The sequence below is a fragment of the Aedes albopictus genome, chromosome 2 (genome assembly GCF_035046485.1).
Source record: "Aedes albopictus strain Foshan chromosome 2, AalbF5, whole genome shotgun sequence".
NCBI classification, from domain to species: Eukaryota; Metazoa; Arthropoda; class Insecta; order Diptera; family Culicidae; genus Aedes; species Aedes albopictus.
In genome coordinates, this window is record NC_085137.1 from 100,692,383 (window position 1) to 100,718,792 (window position 26,410).

A 26,410-nucleotide genomic window follows, 5' to 3' on the forward strand; every position below is an offset into this window, starting at 1 on the left:
ATTATAACCCTATGGGACATTCAGGGTCGTTCAAACTGTCCGATAATGAAGTCCTTCAAGTCTACAAGAATAACTATGTGTTTTCGCCATAAATAATAGCATTGCATAATCTGCTGGGATCCGTGAAGCTCTTAAAATCTCAAATGTCATTTAGAGATACTATAGGGATATCCCAGGTCAGCCAAACTACCTTGGGGTTTAAAACTTCAGGTCTGCTATACTGAGTAATGATGCATAATCAACCGTGATTACTGGACCAATCTGAAGTATACTAGATATTATTGTAAACCTTTGGGACATTTAGGGTCTCCAGTTAGCCTAGTGGTTAAGGCTATGGATCGCCAATCCGGAGACGGCGGGTTCGATTCCCGTTCCGGTCGGGAAAATTTTCACGACTCCCTGGGCATATAGTGTATCATTGTACTTGCCTTACAATATACAAATTCATGCAATGGCAGGCAAAGGAAGCCCTTCAATTAATAACTGTGGAAATGCTCAAAGAACACTAAGTTGAAGCGAGGCAGGCCAAGTCCCAGTGGGACGTAGAGCCAGCAAGAAGAAGAAGAAGAAGGGTCGTCCAAACTGTCATATGATGAAGTCATACAAGTCTACAAGAATCACTTTATGTGTTTTCGCCATAAATAATAGCATTGCAAAATATGCTGGGATACGTGGAGCTCTTGAAATCTAAAATGTAATTGATACCAAAGGAAATATTCCAGATTAGCCAAACTACCTTGGAGTTCGGAGCTTGAGGTCTACACTCGTAACAACAGCCATATCTGATATACTGATACAGCAGCAAGCAGATATAATGCTGTTTTATAGCTGAAATACAGCTTATTTAAATGCTTATTGGTTACCTGGGTATGTTATATTCTGTGAGCTTCAGTAAGCATAATAGATTATGCAACATAACTTTATATGACCAAAACAGAAACTTCAATTGCTGTAGATGCTAGATTAAGAACATCATTATGGTTTGGAAGACCCCAACTGATCTGATGCTGTGCATTAAACATTCAAAAGATTTACTGGACATTAGAGATTACATACCGTAACTCTGTATAATGAAAAAAGTTACCGTTACACCCGTAGACTATACGATGTAGACTCAAGAACAGTTTGGATGACTTCGGATATCCCAACATATCATATACTGTCTATATAACTTTCAGAAGACTTACTGGACATGATAGATTACAAATCATAGCTTTGTATAATGAACGAAGTCACCGTTACACCCGTTGACTTTTGGATCTGAACTTAAGAACAGTTTGGATGACCTAGGATATTTCGATTGATCTGATACTGTCTATTTTCCATTCAGAAAACTTACTGGACATAAAGGATTACAAATCGTAGTTTTGTATAATGAAAGAAGTTGCCGTAACACCCGTAGATTTTAGGATATACTCAAGAATAGTTTGGATGCTCTAGGATATCCAGAAAAAATATTCTGCATCATATTCTATCCTTCTTATGCTACAAAACTACAGCAAAACGTGGAAAAAAAATCTATAAAAACGCTTGGAAAAAATCCGACTTCAAAGGGTTAAGCATGCATCTTACAGTTTCAGCTCTCGTAAAGAAAGTTGATCCCGCTTTTATGACGTGACGGCATTGAGTTAAAACCTCTCCTTTACACTCAACAAATTACGATGATTGCACGGATGGGCCAGACTGAATGCGTCTTTCAATTTATTGTGATTCCACCCGTCGTCATTACGTCTTCCAAGCTCTGAACTGACCACCGTCACACTGCTAGCTGATAACACAATAACTAGCACCGTCCCATCATAATATAGACCAGTGATTCCCAAAGTGGGCGAAATCGCCACCTTGGGGGCGAAAATCAGGCCCAGGGGGGCGAAAATTTGAGAAATCAAAATTGGGGGGCGAAAATACTAAAAAGGGGGGCGATTTTTTCAATTTTTGGAAAACATCAAAAGTATTGAATTATAAGTCGAGAATGTGAACTGAATCATAAAAACTCCCTGACATTCAAGCTTACAGTTCAAGTTTTGTCTATGATAATAAAAAATGCAGTGACTATTAAACATAAGGATCGACTTAATTCTACAGAATTATTGGTATTTATGTGGGCTCTTTGGCAAAATTGCTAGACGTATTTCTGAAGAGTTTGTGTGATTCTGGAAATCTAAATAAAAATATATTTGGATACTCCTATAATGAACATTCATGAATCGTGATTGGATTTTGTCAAAATTATGAAAAGATTTTTTTTTTCGCGAATTGGTGAGAAAAATTGCGTTTCAACTCGTAGGCGTACTTATTAATGGAATTTCCAAGCAAAAACATGAATAGGGTCAGGGACCATTTGGGCAGGAGCACCTGTTTTAGGCACTTTCTGCTATAACTCATTCAATTTCAAACCGATTGACTTGAATTTTTGCACATGGCTAGATACTGTGCGTATCTGATCGTGTCTCAAAAATCAAGTCAATCGGTTCAATTTTGAGTTTTAGCAGCAAGTGCCCAAATAGGTGCTCCTGCTCAAATTGTCCCAGACCCTACCAGTCGAATTTCAGAACACTTTTCTTATGAAATTCGTATCACAGTGTTTACAAACAACTGCATTTGAAAGTATTTCAGAGAAGCTTCTCGGAGGAACTCCAAACTTTACTGAAGTTCATTTGAAAACATTCCAAAATTCTGCGTAAAATTCCTTTTAAATATGCCATATTTACCTATTTGATAATTTATTTAAAACACAGAAAGCATTCAAATTTATACGAAGCTCGTTGATTTGAATTTGGATGTGGATTTGGAAAAACGTAACTACATTTGAAAATACACCGATATTTATTATTAATATTTTTCCTTATTATCGGCAACAAACCGATATTTTTCTGAGTTCACAAAACATATGTTTGAAATTGTTTTCAAATTCTCCACCAGTCTGACTACTTGTGACCAAACAATTGACTCTCAGTCGTTGAAAAAGTCATTTTAAGAACAATGATAAAACATCTGGTTCGGAATATCGAGTGTTCATAAGTGTTCACAGTTTTTTTCTATTTCGATTAATAAATGTTCAATTAACTACGGTTTGAGAAATAGGCATAAACACGATTTCAATACTTTTGTAAGTACGATTTAAATTCACTATATATTCAAATGCGGAAAATCAACGCATTTACAAAACAATTTAATGAAAATGAGGGCAACACAGATTTAGATACACTGAATGCCACTGCAAGATTTGCCACAGTAGTTTAAAGGCATTAGCTAAGCACAGTTTCAGCCTTCTACTATAGAAAAAATAAAATCTCACCTAGGGGGGCGAAAATATTTTTTTGAAGCTCTAAGGGGGCGATACCTCCTAAAAGTTTGGGAAACATTGATATAGACAGACAGAAGGAACGATTGCCGGCATGCGGAAGGTTATCCCCAATCAAGTGCAATTCAGTACCTGCCAAGCCATATTACACGGGAAGACGTTTTTGTGCAATCTTATGTGAGTTTCTTGATGAAAACAAGCCACTGATATGGTGGAAGCATAGCGCGGGTACATCCGCACTGGCTTTCTGATTGATATAGTCTCTATTTAGGCCAGGACATGACAACTTGAGTTAAATATAGACGGTATTGTTTTATTACAGTACATTTCTCAGTCAAGGCTACCAGTCTATAGTCGATCATTGAAGCAAACTTTTCCACTAATCCCCGCATCAAAACAAAAGCGCCACATTAGGTATTTGGACTGTGACACAGTGACAGCAGTCCAGTTACGTCAAACACACAAGGCTACGGTGGCGCTATCTGTGCATTTCATAGCGGCCGTTTTCGTTATTTTAGTGATCCAATGAAAAATAATAGGGGGAATCACTTAACAGCGTAAACTGATTAAACTGATTAAACGTCGCGATCGCCAAGGCAATCTTTGATTATTTCATTCGCAAAATCATGAAACATTTCAAATAAGCCGAAAATCATGGCGTACGCAGCAATTTAATCTGTTTAGTGAGTACCCCTAATAATTTCATTGAATTCAACCTTGCAAAATTGACAGATCTTATAACATAGCTTATCAGTTTGACAGGTTTTGATGTGTAGAATAGTAAAGTCATCATAGTAAAGTAATATCAGGTCTTGAATCATTGAAAACCATCGTCACTGATCTTGGTAAACGTCAACCTCGATTCAAAAACAAATTCCCTTCCGTATACATGAATGCAAACCAGATGGCGTGTCATGCCCTTGGTTACATAAAAAACACTGCCAAATTGCTACAGTGATAAGACTGCTTGTGTTGCTATAATAAAATTCAAATATGACATTTCGGTGTCATACAGTAGCTGCGGCGACTAATCATAAATGGCCGTCCATCAACGACCAGCACATTGTTACACAATGGCGCATTTATCTCTGTTTGCATTAATATTGTTTATTATTCAGCGTCAAATCAGATTATTCTAATTCGAAGGGTACAATGTATATCATTGTTGGAATCGTTCATGCAGTGCACAATGGGGCTTTTCTGAAAAAAAAACCCAAACCTCTGAAAGTTTTTAGAAGACGGTTTAGCACCTGTATGTTTAGATTTTAATAAGCTCGTTCATTTTTTATGTATTCTAATTTTATTACAAAGTCAGTTAAAATATGACTCTCAACCAATATTTTTTTTTTTTTAAACGCAGACACCGTCTTCAGCCAAAGGCTGCACAGACTGAACATAACAACATTAGACAAGGGACACACGGACCATGCACCAGTGGATACGGAGAAGAAACTATTCTCACGAAAAGTTTCATCGCCCGGAGCGGGAATCGAACCCTCACCCCACAGCATGGTGCGATTAAAAGCTTGGTGACCTTAACCGCACGGCTACGAGGCTCCACAAACGTCTTAACAGTCTTGACAGTCGAAACTAAAATTAAGAATGTTACTCATTCTAAGATTGTTTGTTGAACAATTTTAGTCATCAAATGACCTCTACGGCTTTCCTATTGAAATGAACAACATCTGTATTTGGCGCGTCGCAAAACATCTCGCTCTTGCCTTCCGTTGTTGTAGTCTACTCGCAGCTAATTGACTATAGATACGCGAAACGTGGGCCCCGTAGAACAGCTGACCGTGTTTGTGTTTACCACAATAATAATCGCCGCCACATGAGATTATAGGTATAAGGCGATGAAAATCTCAAAGGAAGCTCCACATTTAACGACGGATTTACAACCGTACGTAGGAACGTTTATAGGTGCTCGATCGTAAAGTAAAATTCATAGAGAACCCATCTGGAAACTTTTAACAAATAGGTATATCGAGGCAATGTGGTAATTTTCTCAGAACGCTTGGGAGAATCAAAATTGTCCAAAGATTTCCGACCAAGAGCAAGCGATCTGTATTTGTTATGTTTGTAACTCTGTGCCGTCAACCATATACCGTACTGTTGCGCATGGTTGATAAAACTTGTTTTCATTTGATAATGAGGGGAGAGAAGGCTGGATTTTCGCTCTCAATGTGTAATCGAGGAGTGGGAAAATTCCTGTTTGTTGTTTGTTTTCCATCTGATTAGGGAATAGCATCAAAAGTATTATTACTAACGATTACTCAAATTTCAATTTTATTTCTACAGTTTGCACATTTTGAATTTAGAGTAAAACTCAAACGACACGTGATCAATTTGTATTTCCAAGAATTGGGTTGTTTAGTGAATAAAATATTACTATTTTCTATAGCCTAATCGAAAGAGCTCATTTTTCTGAGTATAACGTGATTTTATTGGATTTCAATACCTTTGTTTTGATGGTTAAATTAACAAAACTGATTTAATTTTCGTGGATAGAATGACAGTTCAATCGATAAAATGACAGTTCGACCCGAACAAAAAAATTTCCCCATACAAACTTTAAATGCATTTTAAAAATACTTTCCGGACTCCAAAAGTTATGAAATTTTGGATTTCGGCAAATTTTTGGGCGGAGAATCAGATTATGAAATAATCGGAATACCCCTAAAGAACCCAATTCAATGGCGGAGTACTGGGTAGTGAGCGTTTTTGTGTTAATACTTCAGGCCATTGTTTTATAAATTCTGTTGAGCAACTGTTTTTTTAAACATTTGTAAAAATGTGTGTAGTTCCACCTATTCTAACCTAGAAATACATCGACAATAATGGTTGCTTTACTCGGTCACAGTAACACCGAATGATATTTACAAAACAGTCTCCACATAATGGTAAAGACAACATACCTACGTCCTAGTATCCGCGAAGACGGTAACCGGTGCCAAGAAGATGCTCCTACCTACACACTATTGAAGCATAGAGCTGCCGAGCATTGCGAAGAAAAACAACAATATTTTATTTATAGAATCTGCTACTCATTCAGTTGTGGTGGCTGTGTGGCGTGGTTTCACCGAATGGGAGGGATTGAAGGCAAGGAAGAACCCTACAATCAACGGTACGCGCGTCTGAGCTGAGCGACGTTGACGTTAGGGCAGTGATGTGATAAAGAGTGGTATGCAGTAAATCGGTACTCAGAAATAGGTTTTGTTTTTCATCAGTTATCAGGGAGTAGCTCGCTCCTTTGGGCAACGATTTAGGCACTTTTTCAAATATAATTGAAGGGGTTAGAAGCAAAGATGTGTAGGTAAGTGACCAAAACCTACTGTCGAATGTAGAGGTTCAAAGTTTTTGACCAATTTTTTATTCCATACAAAATATATAGATTCAAAATCAACCCAATTTTCTCTGATTTTTTGTATTTTTTCCAATCATCGTAGAAGCAATCTTTTAAAAGTTCCTGAAGCTTGAAATCTGAAGAATTTTGTGATATGCTCAGCTCAAAATCGACCAAATGGTCACTTACACTCCTTTGCATCTGGGCTCCTCAATTAATTCATTAATTAACTCTGTTAGGATTTTCACACCACGATGATGGTGTAATGCACGTTCAGCGTGATTGTCTGGGTCATGTTGACCCAAACATACTACTAGGGTTAAATTGCGCCATTCCCTCTGTTTCTGAATCAAAAAATGTATGTAAAACTCAGCATTTGCCAGTAATATGACAAAAACTCGGAATTTAGTGGTTAACGTTAGCCCACATAAAGCGCCCGGCGTTGATAATAAAATTTATTGCCAATTTCAAATATATAGGGTGCTACATGGCGACCGTGACAGGACTTCGGTCAACACATATTGGTACATATTGTATACACGCGCAGGCAAAGATTTCTAAATAGTGGTTGCTTGCAACCCAGTGAGATCTGGTCTGCAGAACCTGGGAAGGTCTTGGAGTTTATCAATTCCATTGCACCTGACTGGGAGACGATGCGTCGTGGCAGTAGCTGATTACTTGACATATTGTAATTAGCTGGCTAGATGCGAATATCAAAACGGGACATGCCACAAAAGTTCAGCCTATTGGACGCAGTGGCTTAATTTCCCCAACAGGGGAGGAAAAAAAAATTGTATTTGTACAATTGGGACTCTCAGTAAAAAATAAGAAACAAAGAAAGCCCTTTAATTAATAACTGTGGAAGTGCTATAAGAACACTAAGTTGAAGAGAGGCAGGCCAAGTTCCAATGCGAACGTCGAGCCATAAAGAAGAAGAAGAAGAAGGTGCCGAAAATACCGGTAAAGTAAAATTAGATTTTTTTAGTTTTTATTTTTGTGTATTTTAACTTAATGCTAATTCTACACTCGGTAAAATTAGAACAATTCTATACAACTACAACTGCTATCAAAAGTTTGCCACGTTTATACTAACAATCGCACAGAGTTTCCAACTAAAAATCACTCATTCAACAAGCACTTTTATGACAAATTGATCCAGCATGATACTGAACAACATTTGGATAATTTTCAGGTACACACAACCGTTGGTCGGGTTTTGATCACACACATTTAGAAAAATGATAAAGCATTGTGTATCAACGGAACTGTTGGTTGTTAAAAGCGTTTTACAGAATATAGTAAAGCTGTTATCTAGCTTTAGCAAAAATGATAAAAGATAAATAAAATGCTTTTTTTTTTTTTAATTTTGACGAGAGTTTATGATTGGCACGTATGCTATGAACAACTTTGAGTTATGAAATAATAACTTCACATAAGTTTGCCTAAATCAAGATTCAAACTTGAGACACGTCGTCACTTGAGCCGTAAGCCTTCCTATCTGCGCCATTCTAGAGGGGATGAATTGAAGCACTCAAATCAAAACATAAACTTCCCGTGGCTTAATAATGATCATACTTCGACTCCTATTTAGCAAGGGTGAATTAGCACAGAACATAATGGTTAACAACTGAATAAGACATTAATTCAGCTGCTGTTCAGTAAAAAACACGTGTTTTTAATTTTGTACTCTGAGTCAAAGTATGATGAAATGAAAGCGCTTATTCCACTTGTGAAAAACACATTATACAGAAACATGTTGAACATAAACTTAACAAGAAGCAGAAAAGGTCTTGTTAAACTATTACGTAAAAGAATTACTGCAATAGACGAAAAAACTCAAACTTTTCGAAGACACAGTGTGTGTGTTTAATTGACAAATTGAGAGATAAATTTGTGAAAAAATTACCACTTGCTTTGGTGGGATTCGAACCCACGACTTCGTATCGCTAGTCCGGCGCTTTAACCAACTAAGCCACAGAACAAGTTACGATTCTGTGAAATAGAAAGTCAAACTGGATTCCAAGCACCACCCTAACCGGGTCCGTCTTTCACAACTTTATCTCTCTTTCGGTTTAGATGTCAACCTCCCACACTCTCGCGGTTGCGCCTTCGAGCGCGGGTGAATTGTTTATGCGATGAGATTTGATGACCTACGGCCGCATGCATCTTACTGCAAGTCGAATAGAAATCGTATAAAACTCTTGAAAAGTATTTTAATTTAATATTAATACCAATATGAAACGTTGAACACTGGCTATATTCTCAATTGAAAACTCATTTGAACAGTAATGTGTATAACATTATTTTAGTTCAACTATCTTTACTATTATAAAGCAACAATTCAGCATGCATATTTGTTTGTGGCTTGCGATTGTTAGTTGGGATAAGATAATTAAAAGTTTATATTTGACCCAAATTCCATTGAAGAATTGAGTAATTCAAAATCACATGGATCTGCCAATTCCCATAAAGATTTTCCATTAGACAGTGGAATCTCAAATCAGGATGTTCGAAATTATTCAGAAATTTATTAAACTAAAATTGGATTTTTTCATCTACCATGAGTAAATGATGCAACCACTAGCGCAGTCTACATGCCAACACTGGAAGCTTTGCTCCTTTTTATATCGCTTTTTTTAAATAATAATTTTTCTAAGAAAAAGTAAATAACTTTTTAACTATGAGAGGTAGAATAAGCTTTCAGGAAAAAAATCGGAAATGATAGTTCCAAAAGTGATCGGAACAAAGGTTTCACGAGAAACGAATGAAAGTTATTTAAGAAAACTGAAATTCAGTGAACACACTAGCATAATTCTTTCCAAAAATCAAAGGATTGGAATAATATGACATAAAACAATGTTTTTTTCGGCAAACTTGCTCCAAATTAGTTGTTCTACAATTTGTAGAAAATTTTATACATAAAATATTATGTATAAAATTATTAAAAAACAGATTTTTGGATAAGCTAAACTAGAGGGGCCACCCTGATTTTACAAAAATGAGGATTAATGTCCAAGAATAAGAAGAACCTTTCCCAAATACACCATGTAGGAGAATTAATGGTTTCTTCAAGCACTAACATTTGTGTCTTTGTTAATGCGGCTCTGGACCCACGGTGCAGTGGTTTATCATCTTTTTGAGACAATGTTTGCCCAAAAAGTATGTAATTTTAATTAATTTTTAAATGGTTCAAATTAAAATTACAATTTGACAACATAGAAAAAATATGATTTCTTACCCTATGTATTATGTACTGAATTAGAATATATCGTAAATTACAAAACAATAGCAAAATTAAGTGGTCTCTGGTGTCTTATAAAGTTTTATAAGAAACACTAGATGATGCATCTTCATGCAAAAAAAAATAACCCTCAAAGATGCCATTTACCTTCTTCGAGGTTTAGAAACTAACACAGCTGTCATTTCCCCTAAAATATAGCAGCAAAAGTGATTCACTCCTATGTAAATCCTGCACAAATGACCCATATTTACTCCCATGCAAGCCCGGAACGCTAGACAATGCAAATCCGACAATGACGACGCATTGACTACGCAAATAAAAGTATAATTTACTCACTTCGTAATGCATCTTTCTGAACGTGGAGCAGTTGAAGTAAAGCTTGTCGTAGATCACTTTGTGTATTCCTTTCTTCACTTTGTACACATAGTTGACGGACATTATTCCTGATGCCTTGTGTGGGGTGGTGCTGCACTCGAACCCAGCCAACCGTATCCTTGAATTTCACGAATCGCTTCTGCTACGTGCACTTATCATACCTCCTAGGCACACTCTCCTCAACACGAACTATTTTGTTAACGCCAGGCTCAGCTCACACTACACTAGCTGTAGAAGAGGGTTTCCGTTACCGCCCTCCTAAACGATGAGCTAAAATCGTCACGCACTTTTGAAGCTTCTTCTGTGATCGCTGTTCGCGCTACCTGCCTGTGTGTCTTGAGAAAGACATTCACTTCTCTCTCTCACTTCTGCTTCAACTCCCCCTTTACGGTTCGTTGCACTCGTGGAGTTTTCTTCTCGATGATGGGAGGAAACCTTACAAAAACACACGGATCACTAAATTGCGCTGTATCTTTAGTCGAGCTCTATAATAGATTCCAAACTCTTTTTTTTCCTCAACGAAGAACACAGCATCCGCCAATCAATAACGATGATGAACGATCGATAGAACTTCTCCGCCGAATCTTCTCGAATCTCCGAACGGTCTACTACTGATTGACTTACGCGTAAATCAGAGATCGCCTCGCCACCGATTTCAAAACAAAATATTCGTTGTTGATTTACCACACATCCACGAACCCGTTCGCCCAGCAGAGAGCACTAATATCAATTTCGGGGACCAGCTAGAATTTTGGAACGCAAGCGTATGGGAACGCGATAGCACAGTCGCATGGTTTCCACAAATGACCGACCGCTTCGGGCAAAGTTGTTTCGAAAACTGAATCGCAACTCTTCGGCCAGCGTAGTATACGCCTGGCGGTACCACGCTTGTGCCTGGGCTAGCTGGGACCATCATCCATTCATTCATCGCTTGTTGTCGTCGTCGTTGTGTGAGGCGAGCTGGTTCATTCTATACCTATACTTGGCTTGTATAAGAGACTAGGAGAACCAGGAGAACGCGCTCTGGCGCTCGCAAAAGCAGACGTAAATGTACCTGGATGTTGTTTGCTAGTTTACAAATATGATGCTATGGCTTCATCCGAAGGAATGTGGACACTTGAAAAGCTTATAGGTTATTCATTCAAGCCATCAGAGGCATCTCTAATCGTAAAATATTTGTTAAGCGGGAAGGTAGCGTAAACGATTTTATCACGGCCCTTTTCAAAAATTCTTATAAATATTCTACAAAATTAATAAGCATTTTCTATATTTTTAACGTTGCAAAACGCGCTTTTAAAATTAACCTTGAAGAAGAGGGGAAACACTTGCTGCCAAGTTTAACAGCAAATGAATGAAAAATGAAAGACTGACGCATGAAGACCGTGATAAAATCGGAACATTACTGTAGTACTTTCAACAGTACAATCGAAATAATAAGAGGTGCTGAATAATGTCTGTTTGGTGGGCTAAAATCACGGCCAGTCCCAATACATGTTTCGACTAAAAAATTGTTAATAGTGCATCGATTTGTTTGAAATTTTACCTAAGCCTATGCAAAACATGTAGAGTAGGCCGTCCACCTTTTCAAAAATGTTCTCTGATTCTCAAGTCCACCCCCATATTTTGATTGGCATCCTAAAAGTAACTGGTCAAAATTTTAGCCAAATCCATTGAAATTAAGAGGTGCATCAAATCAATTTTCTGTTTTTCGACTATATTTGAATTTCAAAAAATCATAACTACACTAAAACTATTCAAAACTTTATTCTTTCGGCAGAAATTGAAAGCTATACTTGTTTGCTACAACTTCTCCGAACAACGTGTGCCAATAAAATAGAAGGAAACATGTGTAATTAGCACATTTGCGATCAGAAAACCCTTAAAAAGTTGTTTTTTTGATAGATTTTGTTCTGGAACACCCTAGTATACGTAGTAAGTTTGATATTTTAAAACAGTATCATATTCTCTAATGTTTTTTGGTTATTTGCTTCTTTGACACCAATGCTGTAGGAGTTGAGCAAAAAATATTAAAATTCGGGAAAGCTAAATGTGGCCTAAAAACTAGCTTTTTGGAGGCAATCACGCTGTGGCGCGAAGTTGTACTGAACGTAGTAGCTTTGCTTCCTTTTAGTTTGCCTTGGCTACTCCCTACCACGGGTGATAACAAACAAGCGTGATGACAGGTGTTGGCTATCATATCAGTGCTGACGCGATGCCACATTTTGCGCGCTAAAGCGTGATTGCATCCGAAAAGCTAGTTTTTAGGCCCCATTTGGCTTTCCCGAATTTTAGTAATTTTTGCACAACTCCTACAGCATTGGTGTCAAAGAAGCAAATAACCAAAAAATATTGGAGAATATGATGCCGTTTTGAAAAATCCATCTTATTACGTATATTAGGGTGTTCCAGAACGAAATCTATCAAAAAATCAACATTTCAAGGTTTTTCTGATTACAGATATGATAATTACGCATGTTTCCTTCAATGTTATTGGCATACGTTGTTCGGAGAAGTTGTAGCAAACAAGTATAGCTTTCAATTTCTGCCGAAAGAATTAAGTTTTGACAAGTTTTAGTGTAGTTATGATTTTTTGAAGTTCAAAAATAGTCTAAAAACACTAAATTGATTTGATGCACCTCTTAATTTCAATGGATTTGGCTGAAATTTTGACCAGTTATTTCTTTTAGAATGCCAATCAAAATATCGAGGTGGACTTGAGAATCCGAGAACATTTTTGAAAAGCTGGACAGGTCTAATGTAGATTGAGTGGTTTGTGTTCAAAATTTCAGCCATTTTCTTTGCCAAATTCAAAAGTTACAGCACAGAGAAGCTAAACTAGGGGCTGCACAAAATTCAATTGCACGCGTTCTATTGTTTCATTGCTACAACAAAAACTACTGCCCCGATTCACATGAAATTTTGAAGGTGAAATGAACACATCTTAAGTTGTCAGGCCAAATTTGAGCAATTTTAGAGAATCAATTGCAGAGTTACAGCCGTATTTCTGTGTCCCGATTATTGCGGATACAGGCTTTACACAAACAAAATTCGCTCTGTATAAGACGCTTATTCTTCCGGTGGCTTTCTATGGTCACGAGGCGTGGACGTTAATAAGGTAGACCGAAAAACTTTCGAAGTTTTTGAGCTCTAGCAATTCTCTCTGGGAAACAAGAAAATAATGTGTGGTGCAGACGCATGAAACACGAGCTGTATCTTCTTGGGGGTGTGTGACGTTAAGCATAAAGACAATACGCATGAAGACGATAGGCATAATTGACGATAGGCACAATTTATCATTCATTTGAAAGCTTATTATGTCTAACGTCTGTTATGTCTAATGCCTTTATGTCTAACCTACTTTACGCCAAACGTACTTATGCCAAAATTCCAACAAAATATAACACAGTTGAGAAAGTTTGTTTAGAAAACCCGGAAAAACTATGCCCGTACTCGTGTAAAATTTTTAAAAAAATATTTTGGAGAAGGTTGGAATGCACTGTGTTTTCGTTTTTGAATTATGGCCAATTTTGTTGAAAAATGTCCAAATGTGCCATCCCGAGCAGGAAAAAATAGCTGAAGAATAACTAACTCAGGTATGGTAAACCGAATACCTACAACCTGAATGAGGTATTAAGTAGCCCTGCATAAGAGGTAAAATACCTAAAATAATAACTGATGTGTATTCTGTGCATAACGCGTGAATAATGATATCAGGTATGGCAATACTTAAATAATAATCGGCGATTTTTCCATAAAAATAGGGATTTTTCCATAATTCAATAATACCTCAAGCCATCCTCAACACCAAACCAATAACTCGTTGAGGTATTGTATCAATACCTACTAAATACCAAAATAAGTTATTTTCAATAGCTGGATAACCGACCAATACCTTGTCTTGGTATGATACCTGATTTTGGTATGCTCCAGTTATGTGACAGTTATTCAATCCTGCTCGTGATTTAAGCCTTTTTTTGAAAAACCATAACTCAAGAACAAAGCATCGTAGAAACAAAGTTTTGTTTTAGAAAATGAAAGCAAATTTTCTCAGGAATCCAAAACAAAATGTGAACTGAAAAAAGTTTTCCACAATTTTTTTCACCGTTGAGAAAATTCATAAAGAAAAGCCGGAAAAACTATGAATTCGCGGAAAATTTTCAAAAGAATATTTTTGAGAAGGTGATTTCACAAGCTTTGATCGTTGAAATTTTTGAAATGCACTTTTTATCTTTCCTGAGTTATGGCCAATTTTGTGGAAAATGACCATGTAAGCCTATATTATATGGTAATTTTTCACAAAATTGGCCATAACTCAAGAACGAAAAAAAGTGCATTCCAAAAATTTGTGAAATTACCTTCTCAAAAATATTTTTTTTTAAATTTTCCTAGAGTTCTTCTCAGCTGTGGAAAACTTTTTCGATTTCATCTTTTTTTTTTGATTTCTGAGAAAATTTGCTTTTATTTTCTAAAATAACTTTGTTGCTACGATGCTTCGTTCTTGAGTTATTATTTTTCAAAGTAAGTAGTGTCAGGGGAAAACAAACAATTTCCACTTGAGTTTTCCGAGAAAACAGGCGACCCTGAATTATTTTTTTGTTAATTTTTTTTTTGTTCAAATATCCATGAGCCCTGCCTGTGTAAAAAGTTTCATGAAAATTTGAGACCCTTCGGTCCAAACCCGTATGGTAATAAAAAAAAATCCCCCATATTTATCAGGTTAACCTTGTTCCTTCTAAATTACTTAAAACGCATTGCACATGCCTACCAGTTTGGGATGTCCAGTGACACTGCTACACTGAGTTGTATATGTTTTCTAGCGAGTGCTTACTCGCTCAAAGGTAGTTTTTGCTTGGGTGGTTTGAGTGCTTGAGTTTTTCCATAATGCATCCATATGCTTTCGATAACGTGCGTTTCAATGTTGTATTGAAAATCGCATGCCATCACTAGCTATTTCTAATGAGCTATATGCTCTATTTATTCATTGACTACAGTAAAAAACTGTTTAATTTTGAGACTGTTAAACATTTGCACCGAGATAATTTAGTTTCTGTATTTTTTTCCTCGGAGACATTTCCCAACCCTCGAGTGCTTTTCCTGGCTTATCTAATAATGCTTAAATTAGTTAATTTTCTTCTCATGGAATGCTGGCATGCTCACCAATTATTATTATTGAGTTTATGATAATGCATTCTTAATAGAGGCATAATTTGGTATAAGAGTGAGAACATATTTCTTCTGTTCTTTCTGTTCCTAAAGAAAAAAACATTCTTCCAATAACTTTTAAGATTTTAAGAGTTTAAAAAGGCTGCACAGATTCTGTTTGCCGATTCAATGTTAAATTATTTAAACTGTTTAAACTGTGAATGTATTGAACAGGTTTTACTGAGACAAGATTAGGTATTTGATAAACAAACTTCTGTGGGCCTTTTTACTTCGAAATTGAGTTCTAAAGGAATTTGCTAGAACTGTTTGAGAGACTGTTTGTTCAATTTCAAGGGACGTTCCTATGCGAGAAAAACAAACGCTACATCTTCCAAGACCGCAATTTACCGCATCATTTCGCAGTGGAAAGCGGTCATGTAGACCTAAAGCTTGACCATAAATTGATTTTGATCCTGGAAATGTTTGGAAAAAAAAGATGCCGCTCAACAAAATTTGAATTTCATGCCTTTTTCAACTTCTTCTTTTACCACATTTCTCACAATTGTTCATCTATTTCACAAAACCTCCTGCTTGTTGGAAAGCTTGCTCCATTACCTTACCAATGATGTATTGAAACCAAAAGATAATGATGATATTAACTATAAAATATTTGAAATTATTTGAAATTATAAAATTTGAAATTCCGATAATCACATTTTTTCGCTTTACGCAATTATCTTTGTAACTACATCAGCTACAAACTTGGGTTCTTATTAGTTCATATGTTTATTATTGATAGAAAATTTCAAAACAAGCATTGGTGAAAGTCACCTTTCTGATTTTTGTCCGCCTGATATCCTATAGTGGGCCGGTGTCTTATGGGGCATGTTGAATACAACTAATAATGGAAATAAGGGTTTATAAGTCAAAAGGTAATGCATAATATGCTTATTAAGGTATGCGCACAGCAAAATCTGGCCAAAGAAAATCAAGCAGTAATAATTCATTCCAACTTGTTCCCAAACCAAAAGCAATTCATCGTAAAAAAGCATTAATTTACTTTAAATCAACATTAAGACATTGCTGATTTGACTTGTTATATCCGTCATCTCGAGTTTTGAGCTTGAGCCCTTCCGTAAAGTTTTGCACAGTACCTTCGACCGCATGCCAAGAAATTTTTACCACCTTTGTGTCAAAATCAATCTTATTTTTCGATGAAAGCTGTCGTTCTTGACATTTTTTGAAGGTTCCAATTCACGGTTACTCAATATTTTTCAATTGGGTTGAGTTTTGAAGTGTATGAGATTTTACGTTTTTTGGAAAAATGCAGTACAATTTCTACATAGTTTTCTGCATACAAACGCAAGCATTCTCCGCCAAAAACAGGGGACAAAAATCAATTCAAATCAATACACAATATCTAAGCTTTTGAATAAGGGGTGCCAGCCATTTTTCCCGACATTTCCCGTAGTGAAAAAGATGATTTCGGTTTTTCAAACCACAAATTCAAATTGTTGACCAAACTATGTATTTCTTGCCAAACTTCGATTTTTTCTTGCTCTTAAGTTGATCTGCAACCTTTCCAGGTTGTAATGATGTATAGAACTGAATACTTGAAAGCTAACTTAGGTCTGCGGGGACGGTCGCTTTAATGTACATTGTCAGATTTTCAGCACGTTTGTGCAAAAACTTTTCGAGGACTTCTTGTTCCCTTGACTCTATTTTAAACACAATGTCAAAATATATCCCGAAGTAAATATTTTTCGATTCCTTACACAATAAGCTTTCATTTGCGCCAGAGATTGCCACGATTCGTTGAAAATAGAGAAATTTCTATCCAAAATGCGGTGGCTAGATTTTGCTGTGTGCATACCTTAATAAGATTTGATATGACTGGGAATTTGTAATGCTTTGATTTTGGCAGAAAGTCAGTATTACAAGCAAGAATGGAGCACAATCACTAACAATTATCTAAATATACAGGCATGCGACCATCAAACAATGTTTATAGGACTTTTATATTGTAGATTTATGTCAAAGTAATCCAAATAATCCATGTGTCCCATTTGTAAACATAACAAATAAGAGTGCTATAAAGACAACATCGCTACAATGTGGATGCAAATTATAATCTCGCCATGGAGAGTTTCGTTACTGCTCTCTAGTGACCAAACTATTAAAGTCAGGTTAGTATAATGGTCGGCAAAATTTAAAAAAAAATACATGCAAGAAAACCTCCTTACATTGATTTTTGATTCCATGCTTGTGAAGCGAATTAGCAGCAAGTGAATGTAATCTTGTTTAAGAAATAGGCCCCATCCTTCGTAACAATCACAGACAAAAAATTACTCCAGACCCCCTGACAGTTATTTCGACTTTACCCTCAAATTAAAGAAGAATATCTATACTTCCTCATACCAAGGATTCAGACTTACTTATTTTTTTGTTTCAAAGTTGCTCTTCAAACACACCGTGTAGCGTGTAACGTCACGCTATTAATTTCCATTATTCAACTGTTCAACAGATCATATTTTGCGTGCTTTTCTGCAAAGTCTTCGCAGTATTGCAGAACTATTTTTTTCGAGAGATTTTGATTCCTCCATACTTGTATTAAACTTTTTTTATGAAAATACGACAGATAAAAAAATTCACTTGTAGAGCGATTGTTTACTTTTTAAATGAATTGATTACATATTCAAAAACCCAGATTAATCCACCTAGTGGTGATAGTGCCTTTCTCGTCGAATATGTACTTAACATTTTTTCCGTCGCCAGAAGCCGAAGGGTTCCTGAATCCTGAGAATACTCTAGAACGGAAAAAATCTCATTTTCTTCTTTTGTTACAGTGCTCGTTGACTCGTCAATGGAGGGTGAGGAAAACATTCTCAAACAATTAAGAAAAACCGCCTAATTCATCGGGTTTGATAAGAAATTTTCTAAGGACTCCAGTTTCACCTTAAAATTGAAAAAAAATGGTTTATTTATTTGTGCCCTTCCTCAAAATGTTGAATTCTGACCAAAATTTCCAAGCGGGGACCCCTCTCGACTTAAGAGAAAATCGAAATTTGTGTCAGCCTTATTCAGAAAAGCAAGAATTTTATCAAAGTCATTATCGAATATGGAAACTTACTGATGAGTTATATTCCGACGCTATGTTAAACGTATAGACAGAGCTGAAAAATATCAAACCTCTCAGTTGACTACTTGACCACCTTCACTAGCACTGGATGCCGATCATTATCAAGACATTTCGGCAAATTTTTCCCTGCACACTTTAGCCTATATTTTATTATCATTAGCTATAAGATTCATGTAAAATTTGACAAAAAAGTGCAAGCAAGCGAAATTTCCCATAACAAACCCATTCAAATTTAAACCGTGTTACAGAGCGCCAGGGGTCAACCAGTTGCATCAAAATTGTTCTCAGTAATTTTAGACGCAAAAGGGGATTGATACTATAAAATTTAAATTTTTCCATACAACGTTGATCCATCCTACTGTATAATGACGCCCCAGGAATCTAAAATGGTGTAATTTAACAAGATCGCTTAATTTTTATCAAGATTTTGTTCTTTTACTCATATTAATCGCTTGCATCAATTTTGTTCACCTGCGTAATTTCAGCAATGCATCCAATCCTAATTCTGCAACACTGCCGGTAATCTTAAGTGTGGTCAGAGACAATTTTCTTGCTACCCGTTCATCTGGTTAACGAACATTTTTGATGATTTGATGTTTCGCATGCATGGGTTTGGTTTAGTTTTTTAATTGGTCACTTCCGACGGGACACCTGGAACCGGTTCCGGAACACAACCGGTTTAGATACGGTATGAAACTATTTTCTTGCTAACCGTTTATCTGGTTATCGAAAAAGCCGCTCTTTGATGTGTCGCATGCATGGGTTTGATTCACTTTTTTAATTGACCACTTCCAGCAGGACATCCGGAACCGGTTCCGGGACACTACCGGTTCAAACATGGTCTGAAACTATTTTACTGCTTATCGTTCATCTGGTTATCGAAAGAGCCGCTCTTTTATGTGCCGCATGCCTGGGTTTGGTTAACTTTTTTAATTGGTCACTTCCGGCGTAACACCTGGAACCGGTTTCAGAACACAACCGGTTCAGATACGGTCTGAAACTTTTTTCTTGCTCACCATTTATCTGGTTATCGAAAGAACCGCTCTTTGATGTGTCGCATGCATGGGTTTGATTCACTTTTTTAAATGGCCACTTCCGACAGGACATCCGGAACCGGTTCCGGAACACTACCGGTTCAAACATGGTCTGAAACTATTCTCCTGCTTACCATTCAACTGGTTATCGAAAAAGCCGCTATTTGACGTGTCGCATGCATGGGTTATGTTCACTTTTTTTTGCCACTTCCGGCGGGACACCCGGAACCGGTTCCGGAACACTACCGGTTCAGATATAGTCAGAGAATATTTTCCTACTTCCCGTTCATCAGATAATTGAAAATGTCGTGGTTTGATGGGTCGCATGCATGGATTTGTTGCATTTTCATATCTGGCCCCTTCCTAGGGTACCGGTCCGGAACACCTAAATGGCCATAACTCCGGAACGGCTGGACCGATCCAAACCATTTTCAATAGGAAACAATGGGACCAGATTCCCCGTCGAATGAACCGTCGGTCATTAAAATCGGTTCAGGTTTACTGCCAAAAAGTGATGTGAGATTTTTGTACACACACATACACACATACACACACACACACATACATACACACACACATACATACACACAGACATCATCTCAACTCGTCGAGCTGAGTCGATTGGTATATAACACTTGACCCCTCCGGGGGCTCTATCAAATTTTCGTTTTTGGAGTGAACATATAGCCTTTCGGTACACCTTGGTGTACGAGAAAGGCAAAAATAGTATTTAAAAAATGTGTAAAACTAATGCATCTGGACCATTTGTGCTGGCTCGTCCGGAAAAGGATATAACTTTTTCACAAGCGCCTGATACCTTTGCGGTCTTTGATATAGTATAGACTGTTTCAGAAATTATAAATACACTTTGTTTATTAAATTAAATGAACTGTTCTAATGATTTTTACCGGCTTCTTTCAGAGTATAGCATATTGTACTCCATATTCTTATATTTTCTTTCAATTGTCTTGATATTTTGAAGAACAGTCGAGTTCTCTAACAAATAACTTAATTTTTCAAATTTGAATTTGCACAAAGGTGTTTTTGATAATTTCAACATTATTTATCACTAAATACCAAAAATTATCTAAATTTTTATCACATTTGCTTTCTCAACAAGTTGTCTAAGGAATGCCTTGATCAAAATTTGGGAAAAATCGATAAAGGCATTTCCACAACATTTTTTCGGAGATCAAGTTTCTCATTTTTTAAGGTTTTCTACGGAACATAAGAACTACCACACAGTTTCTTAGCTTTCCTGAACGCATTTAATCTAAACAAACTTATTTTTTCAGCTCATTCGATCCTTCACATGGCAAAGCTTGTCATACCATAAAAACGAATGCAGTAAGCAGTAATTAAGACATTCGTTTGCTTAACGTTTGTTGCTATTGGTGTTGTTGAGAAATTTGAAACAAAAATTTTTGTTTTGAGAAGGCCCGTAATGGTGGTTCTTGATTAAATATTCCAGTAAAAATTACTCTTACCAATCGAGAAATATCTTTTATTATCGATACAACAATTTTTATTGTGTTTGGAAATTAAATATTTTACCTGTGAGATTTTTTTCTTTTCTACTATGCTACATTTTTTGACCACTTTGTGCAACTTCAAATTTTGATTATCTTGTTTACAGAGCCCTATTTTTTAACTTTTAGCGGAAACATCAACAAAATTGGTATTATTTGCTTCGTTAGCATGTTTACTATTAGAGCTAGAAGAAACTTTTTTGGATAATGTGCTCAAATTGAAATGGCAGGTTATCGTTAGTGTATTTATAATTTCTGAAACAGTCTATATTTCGGTATGAAAAGAGCCCCTGACGTAAAAAAACTACATTTTCCAATGTAAATTCCTATACAAATATCAAATGAGAATTTTTAAAATGAAATGAAAATAATAAAACATATTTGAAACTGCTCAAAATGTTTTGATGGTTATGGGGTTATGGTTTGCACTGCTCATTTACATCACTTACTTGGTTTCAATCTGTATTGAGAAAATCAGAAACGAACCCAGAACCCAACCATCCGCCGAAGCTGAATGGACCTTCAACATCGTTGACATAGCAACTATCTATAGGCATTCATTTGCGAGAGCACACCATAAATATCGCGTCCTCTCCCGCATGATTCATTGTAACCTTGGCAAACACATGCCACAAGTGCTCCGGATTTAATAATATTGCGAAGGCGTCTGTTTTGTACAATATCAATTCGAGATATTTTTAACAAATATGACTTCGAAGTATCTAACGTTCTGTTTTGAGCAATATAATCGCATTACCTGGGTGATTCAGATAATATTCCAAATTTCTCCGCCATCGCTCTCGCCTAAACTTTTCAAAACACTCCACATTGCGGTGCGGATATGGCAACTGTTTGTAAACGGATTCCATTCGATAAGCATACCACGACCACACACTCTCGAAGCAAAAAATGTTGATGTTCTACGCTCTCAGCATATTTTACGAAATGGAATGTGAGCTGTACGAAGCCATTCAAATGGCATGTTGTTTTGTTTTCGGATTTGGCAAACAAAAAAAAGTTCTATAATTAGGTCTGACTAATTTGTATCATAGACGAAACTGAGTGAGTTTCAGATCAAACTTTAACCAAATCTTCACAAGTCCAAGGGACTATCGAGTTATAGAACATATCTGGTGTTCGATTTGAATAGGTCGAATCTGCATAGGATTCACAGCAAATATAGAACCTTTTCAAATCAAACGCCAGATATGGCCGATGATTTTTCTTATGACTCAAAAGCTCTTAGTTATGTTTTAATTATTTAGTCATCGTAATTTTCAGTTGAAATTTTTTCATTGGATAAGTTTAATTTGAGACAATAGTTTAATGTTAAATCTCACAATTATAATAAGTGTTTGTATTTTTTTTTTTTCAAGTGAGCCCATATTTTAAACCACTATTATTTCATAAACTGACACACATCAGTCTATAAGTGACATTTGTTGACGGAAATACGCCGCAAAGGTAATGCGTAATTAATTGAGATTCTATTGGTTTCGCGTCATCTGATCGATTCACGTTAGATTGATTTTTTTACTCACATCACGTTCGGATCAACCCATTCCTATAACCTGTCTACAATCGGCGTGATTGTTTCACTAGATATACCTAGATACAGGTTTGTTGTTCGTTGGGTTATTCATGCGGTTTTACTATTCACCATTCACTGTCGTCTGCGTTAAAGAATTCCAACTATTTGATGGTGTTCGATCGAGTTTGGTTTCCTCCAGTGGAATAAAATAGCATTTCCTCAGTCGCCGGGGCCGCGTGCATGCCTACTTAAGCACGCTGCCGCTTGAAAACCATTACCACGTTTCAATGCGAAGTGTTTTAAAACTGTGCAAACAATTTGATCTACCGGTGCAAATAGATGATTGGCAATGCTAATCGCTGATGACAAATTGCATTCCGTCATTCTGCGATACGAGTGCTTATTACTCTATTACGCATCGGTATAGAATCTTTCCATGCGTTCGCAGAATAGCTTCATTTCCTACGAGAAGGCAGATTCTTTCCAGCCCGATATTACAAATACGATTCTACGTAGAAGATTTTTTCCTTCCGACAAGGTCGTCCTTCTTGAATACTACCTTGAACTCACTTAACCACTTTACAGATAAATAATCTGTAATGATTGTCGACATCATCACCAACCATCTCAAACGACGGTCACCTTGCCGTAATATGTACTTTTGAACAATCATTGCAGTCTCACGTACAATTCCTCCTACAGCATGCTGTCTCAGTGCATTTGCACTCGGCTTACCAAACGCGTGCAAAGTAACCATAATCAATGAGACGATAATACACACCAACCAGTGAATCAGTGCGGAGTAATGCAGTGCAAATTTGTTTTTTTTTTTGTCGACTGGAACGTACATTCAGTATCGAGATGTTTTGTGTGCTTCAAACGAGTCCAATGGCCTACCTAAATTGAATCTCGAGACGAATGACTCATATGCTTAACAGATTGAATGATTCCATCTAACTCTTCCGTGATGGAAGCGATAGAAGTATGATGACAAATCATCGTTGAAGTTGAATCATTGCGAAAATGTTATACGCTAATTACCATTTATGTAGTGAACGAACCCCAATGATAATGTAGTTAGCAAACTCCCAACAAGATTATTGACAAGTCACCAAATTACCAATTCGGGGGTAAAATAGATTATTAGAATCCCGTTTCTTACCAATTTCATGACTTCCTACGTTCTTTGGTGGGATATCTTGACGGGTTCAAATTTCTTCATGAAGTGCCTTCATGGGTACCTCTCGATTTTTTTTACTTTATCAAGGCAAAGCAAAGCAAAGGTAACCGTACACATCGTAGTTGCTGCTCCGTGATTGACCAGAACAATCGAAATTGCACACAGAATCAATGAATGGTGCTTGGGACTAGCTACACACTCTCAATGTGCACAATTCGAGAGTTCGATATTTTAAAGTCAATAACGGCGCCGGCCACGTCCTTACGGTCATCGGGAATGGGAAGGAATGTTAGTTCGACAACCATTGTTACTGGAAGCCGTGGAATCCACAGCATCCCCACAGTTGTCTCGGGAAGGAGTATTTGTTAGTAGAGTAGGGTAAGGTGTGGATCTTGGAGCCACCTTTGGTAGGTGATATGATCCACTAGCGTGGTTTAAAAGATCGTTTTTGCTCCACACCGCATATTCGATTCGTAATCAGATTCTAAGCCTTCTCGCAAAAAAAAAACAGCTGATTTGGTTGAAAATTGAAAGTGCACAAGCCCTTCAAAGTTTGTTTGGGAATTACTATGGAAAAAGGACGTTTTTCATTCAATTGACCGTAGCATTTCCCCAAGTGCCTTAGAGTGTTAGTTGACCATTGTTACTCCTAGGCTACTTTATCAGCTACAACTTTGCCGAAGACCCAAGAATAAAAGTAACTGGTATTTGTAAGTAGTGGTTTCATGGCTTTTGGGCTGCAAAACGGTGAGTCGATAAGGAGAGCGTCCAATATAGCTCTGGTCCTCACAAGTTCCTACCTCATGCTTCCACGGGTCAAGTGATGACAAAGACCGCCAGCTAAGAGTTGTGTGCTTAGCTGGTAGTGCAGCCTGGGCACTGTTGCCCTTCTGACTTCAGCTAGATTGAGGAGGTACGAACCGAGCGTCTGTTCACCAAGGCGGTGCGACTCAAACAGCGTCTGTTCTGGCATCCAGCGGCTGAGTAAGAAACGCTGCACCACGCCCAGCTAGATCCAAGGTGGTAGCCCCATCAGCGTGGTCGTCCCAGTGTTGGTTGGGATGGGACGTTAAACAGAACTGGCACGATGGCCCTCCGGCGAGGCAGGAGTGTTGGCGTAGGCCCAATAAGCCATCCGTAAAAATCCCCATTGCGAATAACATAGGAGAAAATACGACTCGATACAATCGGCAAAGACCCACGCGACGAAATAAGGACTACGATTGGAAACTTGGAACATGGAATTGCAAGTCACTAGGTTTCGCAGGATGTGACAGGATAATCTACGACGAACTACATCCCCGCAACTTCGACATCGTGGCGTTGCAGGAACTTTGTTGGACTGGACAGAAAGTGTGGAAAAGCGGGCATCGAGCGGCTACCTTCTACCAAAGCTGTGGCACCACCAATGAACTGGGAACAGGATTTATAGTGTTGGGCAAGATGCGACAACGTGTGATCGGGTGGCAGCCGATCAACGCAAGGATGTGCATGTTGAGAGTTAAGGGCCGTTTCTTCAACTACAGCATCAGCATCATTAACGACCACTGCCCACACGAAGGGAGACCCGATGACGAGAAAGAAGCGTTCTACGCGCAGTTAGAGCAAACATACGATGGTTGCTCGCCGCGTGACGTGAAAATCGTTGTCGGCGACATGAACGCGCAGGTAGGAAGGGAGGAAATGTACAGACCGGTAATCGGGCGAAACAGCCTGCACGCCGTATCGAATGATAACGGCCAGCGATGCGTAAACTTTGCAGCCTCCCGTGGTATGATAGTCCGAAGCACCTTCTTCCCCCGCAAAGATATCCACAAAGCCACCTGGAGATCACCCGACCACCAAACAGAAAACCAAATCGACCACGTTCTAATCGACGGTAAATTCTTCTCGGATATAACCAACGTCCGCACATACCGCAGTGCGAATATAGATTCGGATCACTACTTAGTCGCTGTATGCATGCGCTCAAAACTTTCGACAGTTATCACCACGCGTCGAAGTCGAACACCGCGGCTCAACATCGAGCAACTTCGTAACGTAGAAGTGGCTCAAGACTACGCGCAGCAGTTAGCAGTGGCTCTACCAACGGAAGAGCAGCTTGGCGCAGCTACACTTGAAGATGGCTGGAGGGACATTCGATCCGCCATAGGTAGTACCTCGGCTACAGCACTAGGCTTCGCGACTCCGAATCACAGAAACGACTGGTACGACGGCGAATGTGAACAGTTGAAAAACGAGAAGAATGCAGCATGGGCGAGAATGCTGCAACACCGTACGAGAGCGAATGAGGCACGTCACAAACAGGCGCGGAACAGGCAGAACTCAGTCTTCCGGATGAAGAAGCGTCAGCAGGAGCAACGAGATCGCGAAGCGATGGAAGAGCTGTACCGCGCTAAGGACACACGAAAGTTCAACGAGAAGCTGAACCGCCCGCGCAGAGGCTTTGTGCCACAAGCCGACATGTGCCGAGATAACCACGGGAATATTCTCACAAGCGAGCGTGAGGTGGTCGAGAGGTGGCGGCAGCATTACGATGAGCACCTCAATGGCGACGTTGTAAGTACCGAAGGTGGCGTGGTAACAGATCTT

General features: G+C 37.9%; 1 protein-coding gene across 2 annotated transcripts in view; it reads right to left on the reverse strand.

The window, feature by feature from the left end:
- LOC115253700 (phosphatidylcholine:ceramide cholinephosphotransferase 1) overlaps positions 1-26,410 on the reverse strand; it is an 84,947-nt gene that overhangs the window by 41,324 nt on the left and 17,213 nt on the right. Inside the window, exon 1 of one of the 2 annotated variants that reach the window (XM_062850152.1) lies at positions 10,225-11,349. The exons of the other annotated variant lie outside the window; for it this stretch is intronic. Within the exon in view, the coding sequence (XP_062706136.1) occupies positions 10,225-10,326 (102 nt within the window). The 5' untranslated portion in view covers positions 10,327-11,349. Of the gene's footprint in view, positions 1-10,224; positions 11,350-26,410 lie in introns of those variants that run through there. 2 annotated transcript variants of the gene reach the window in all.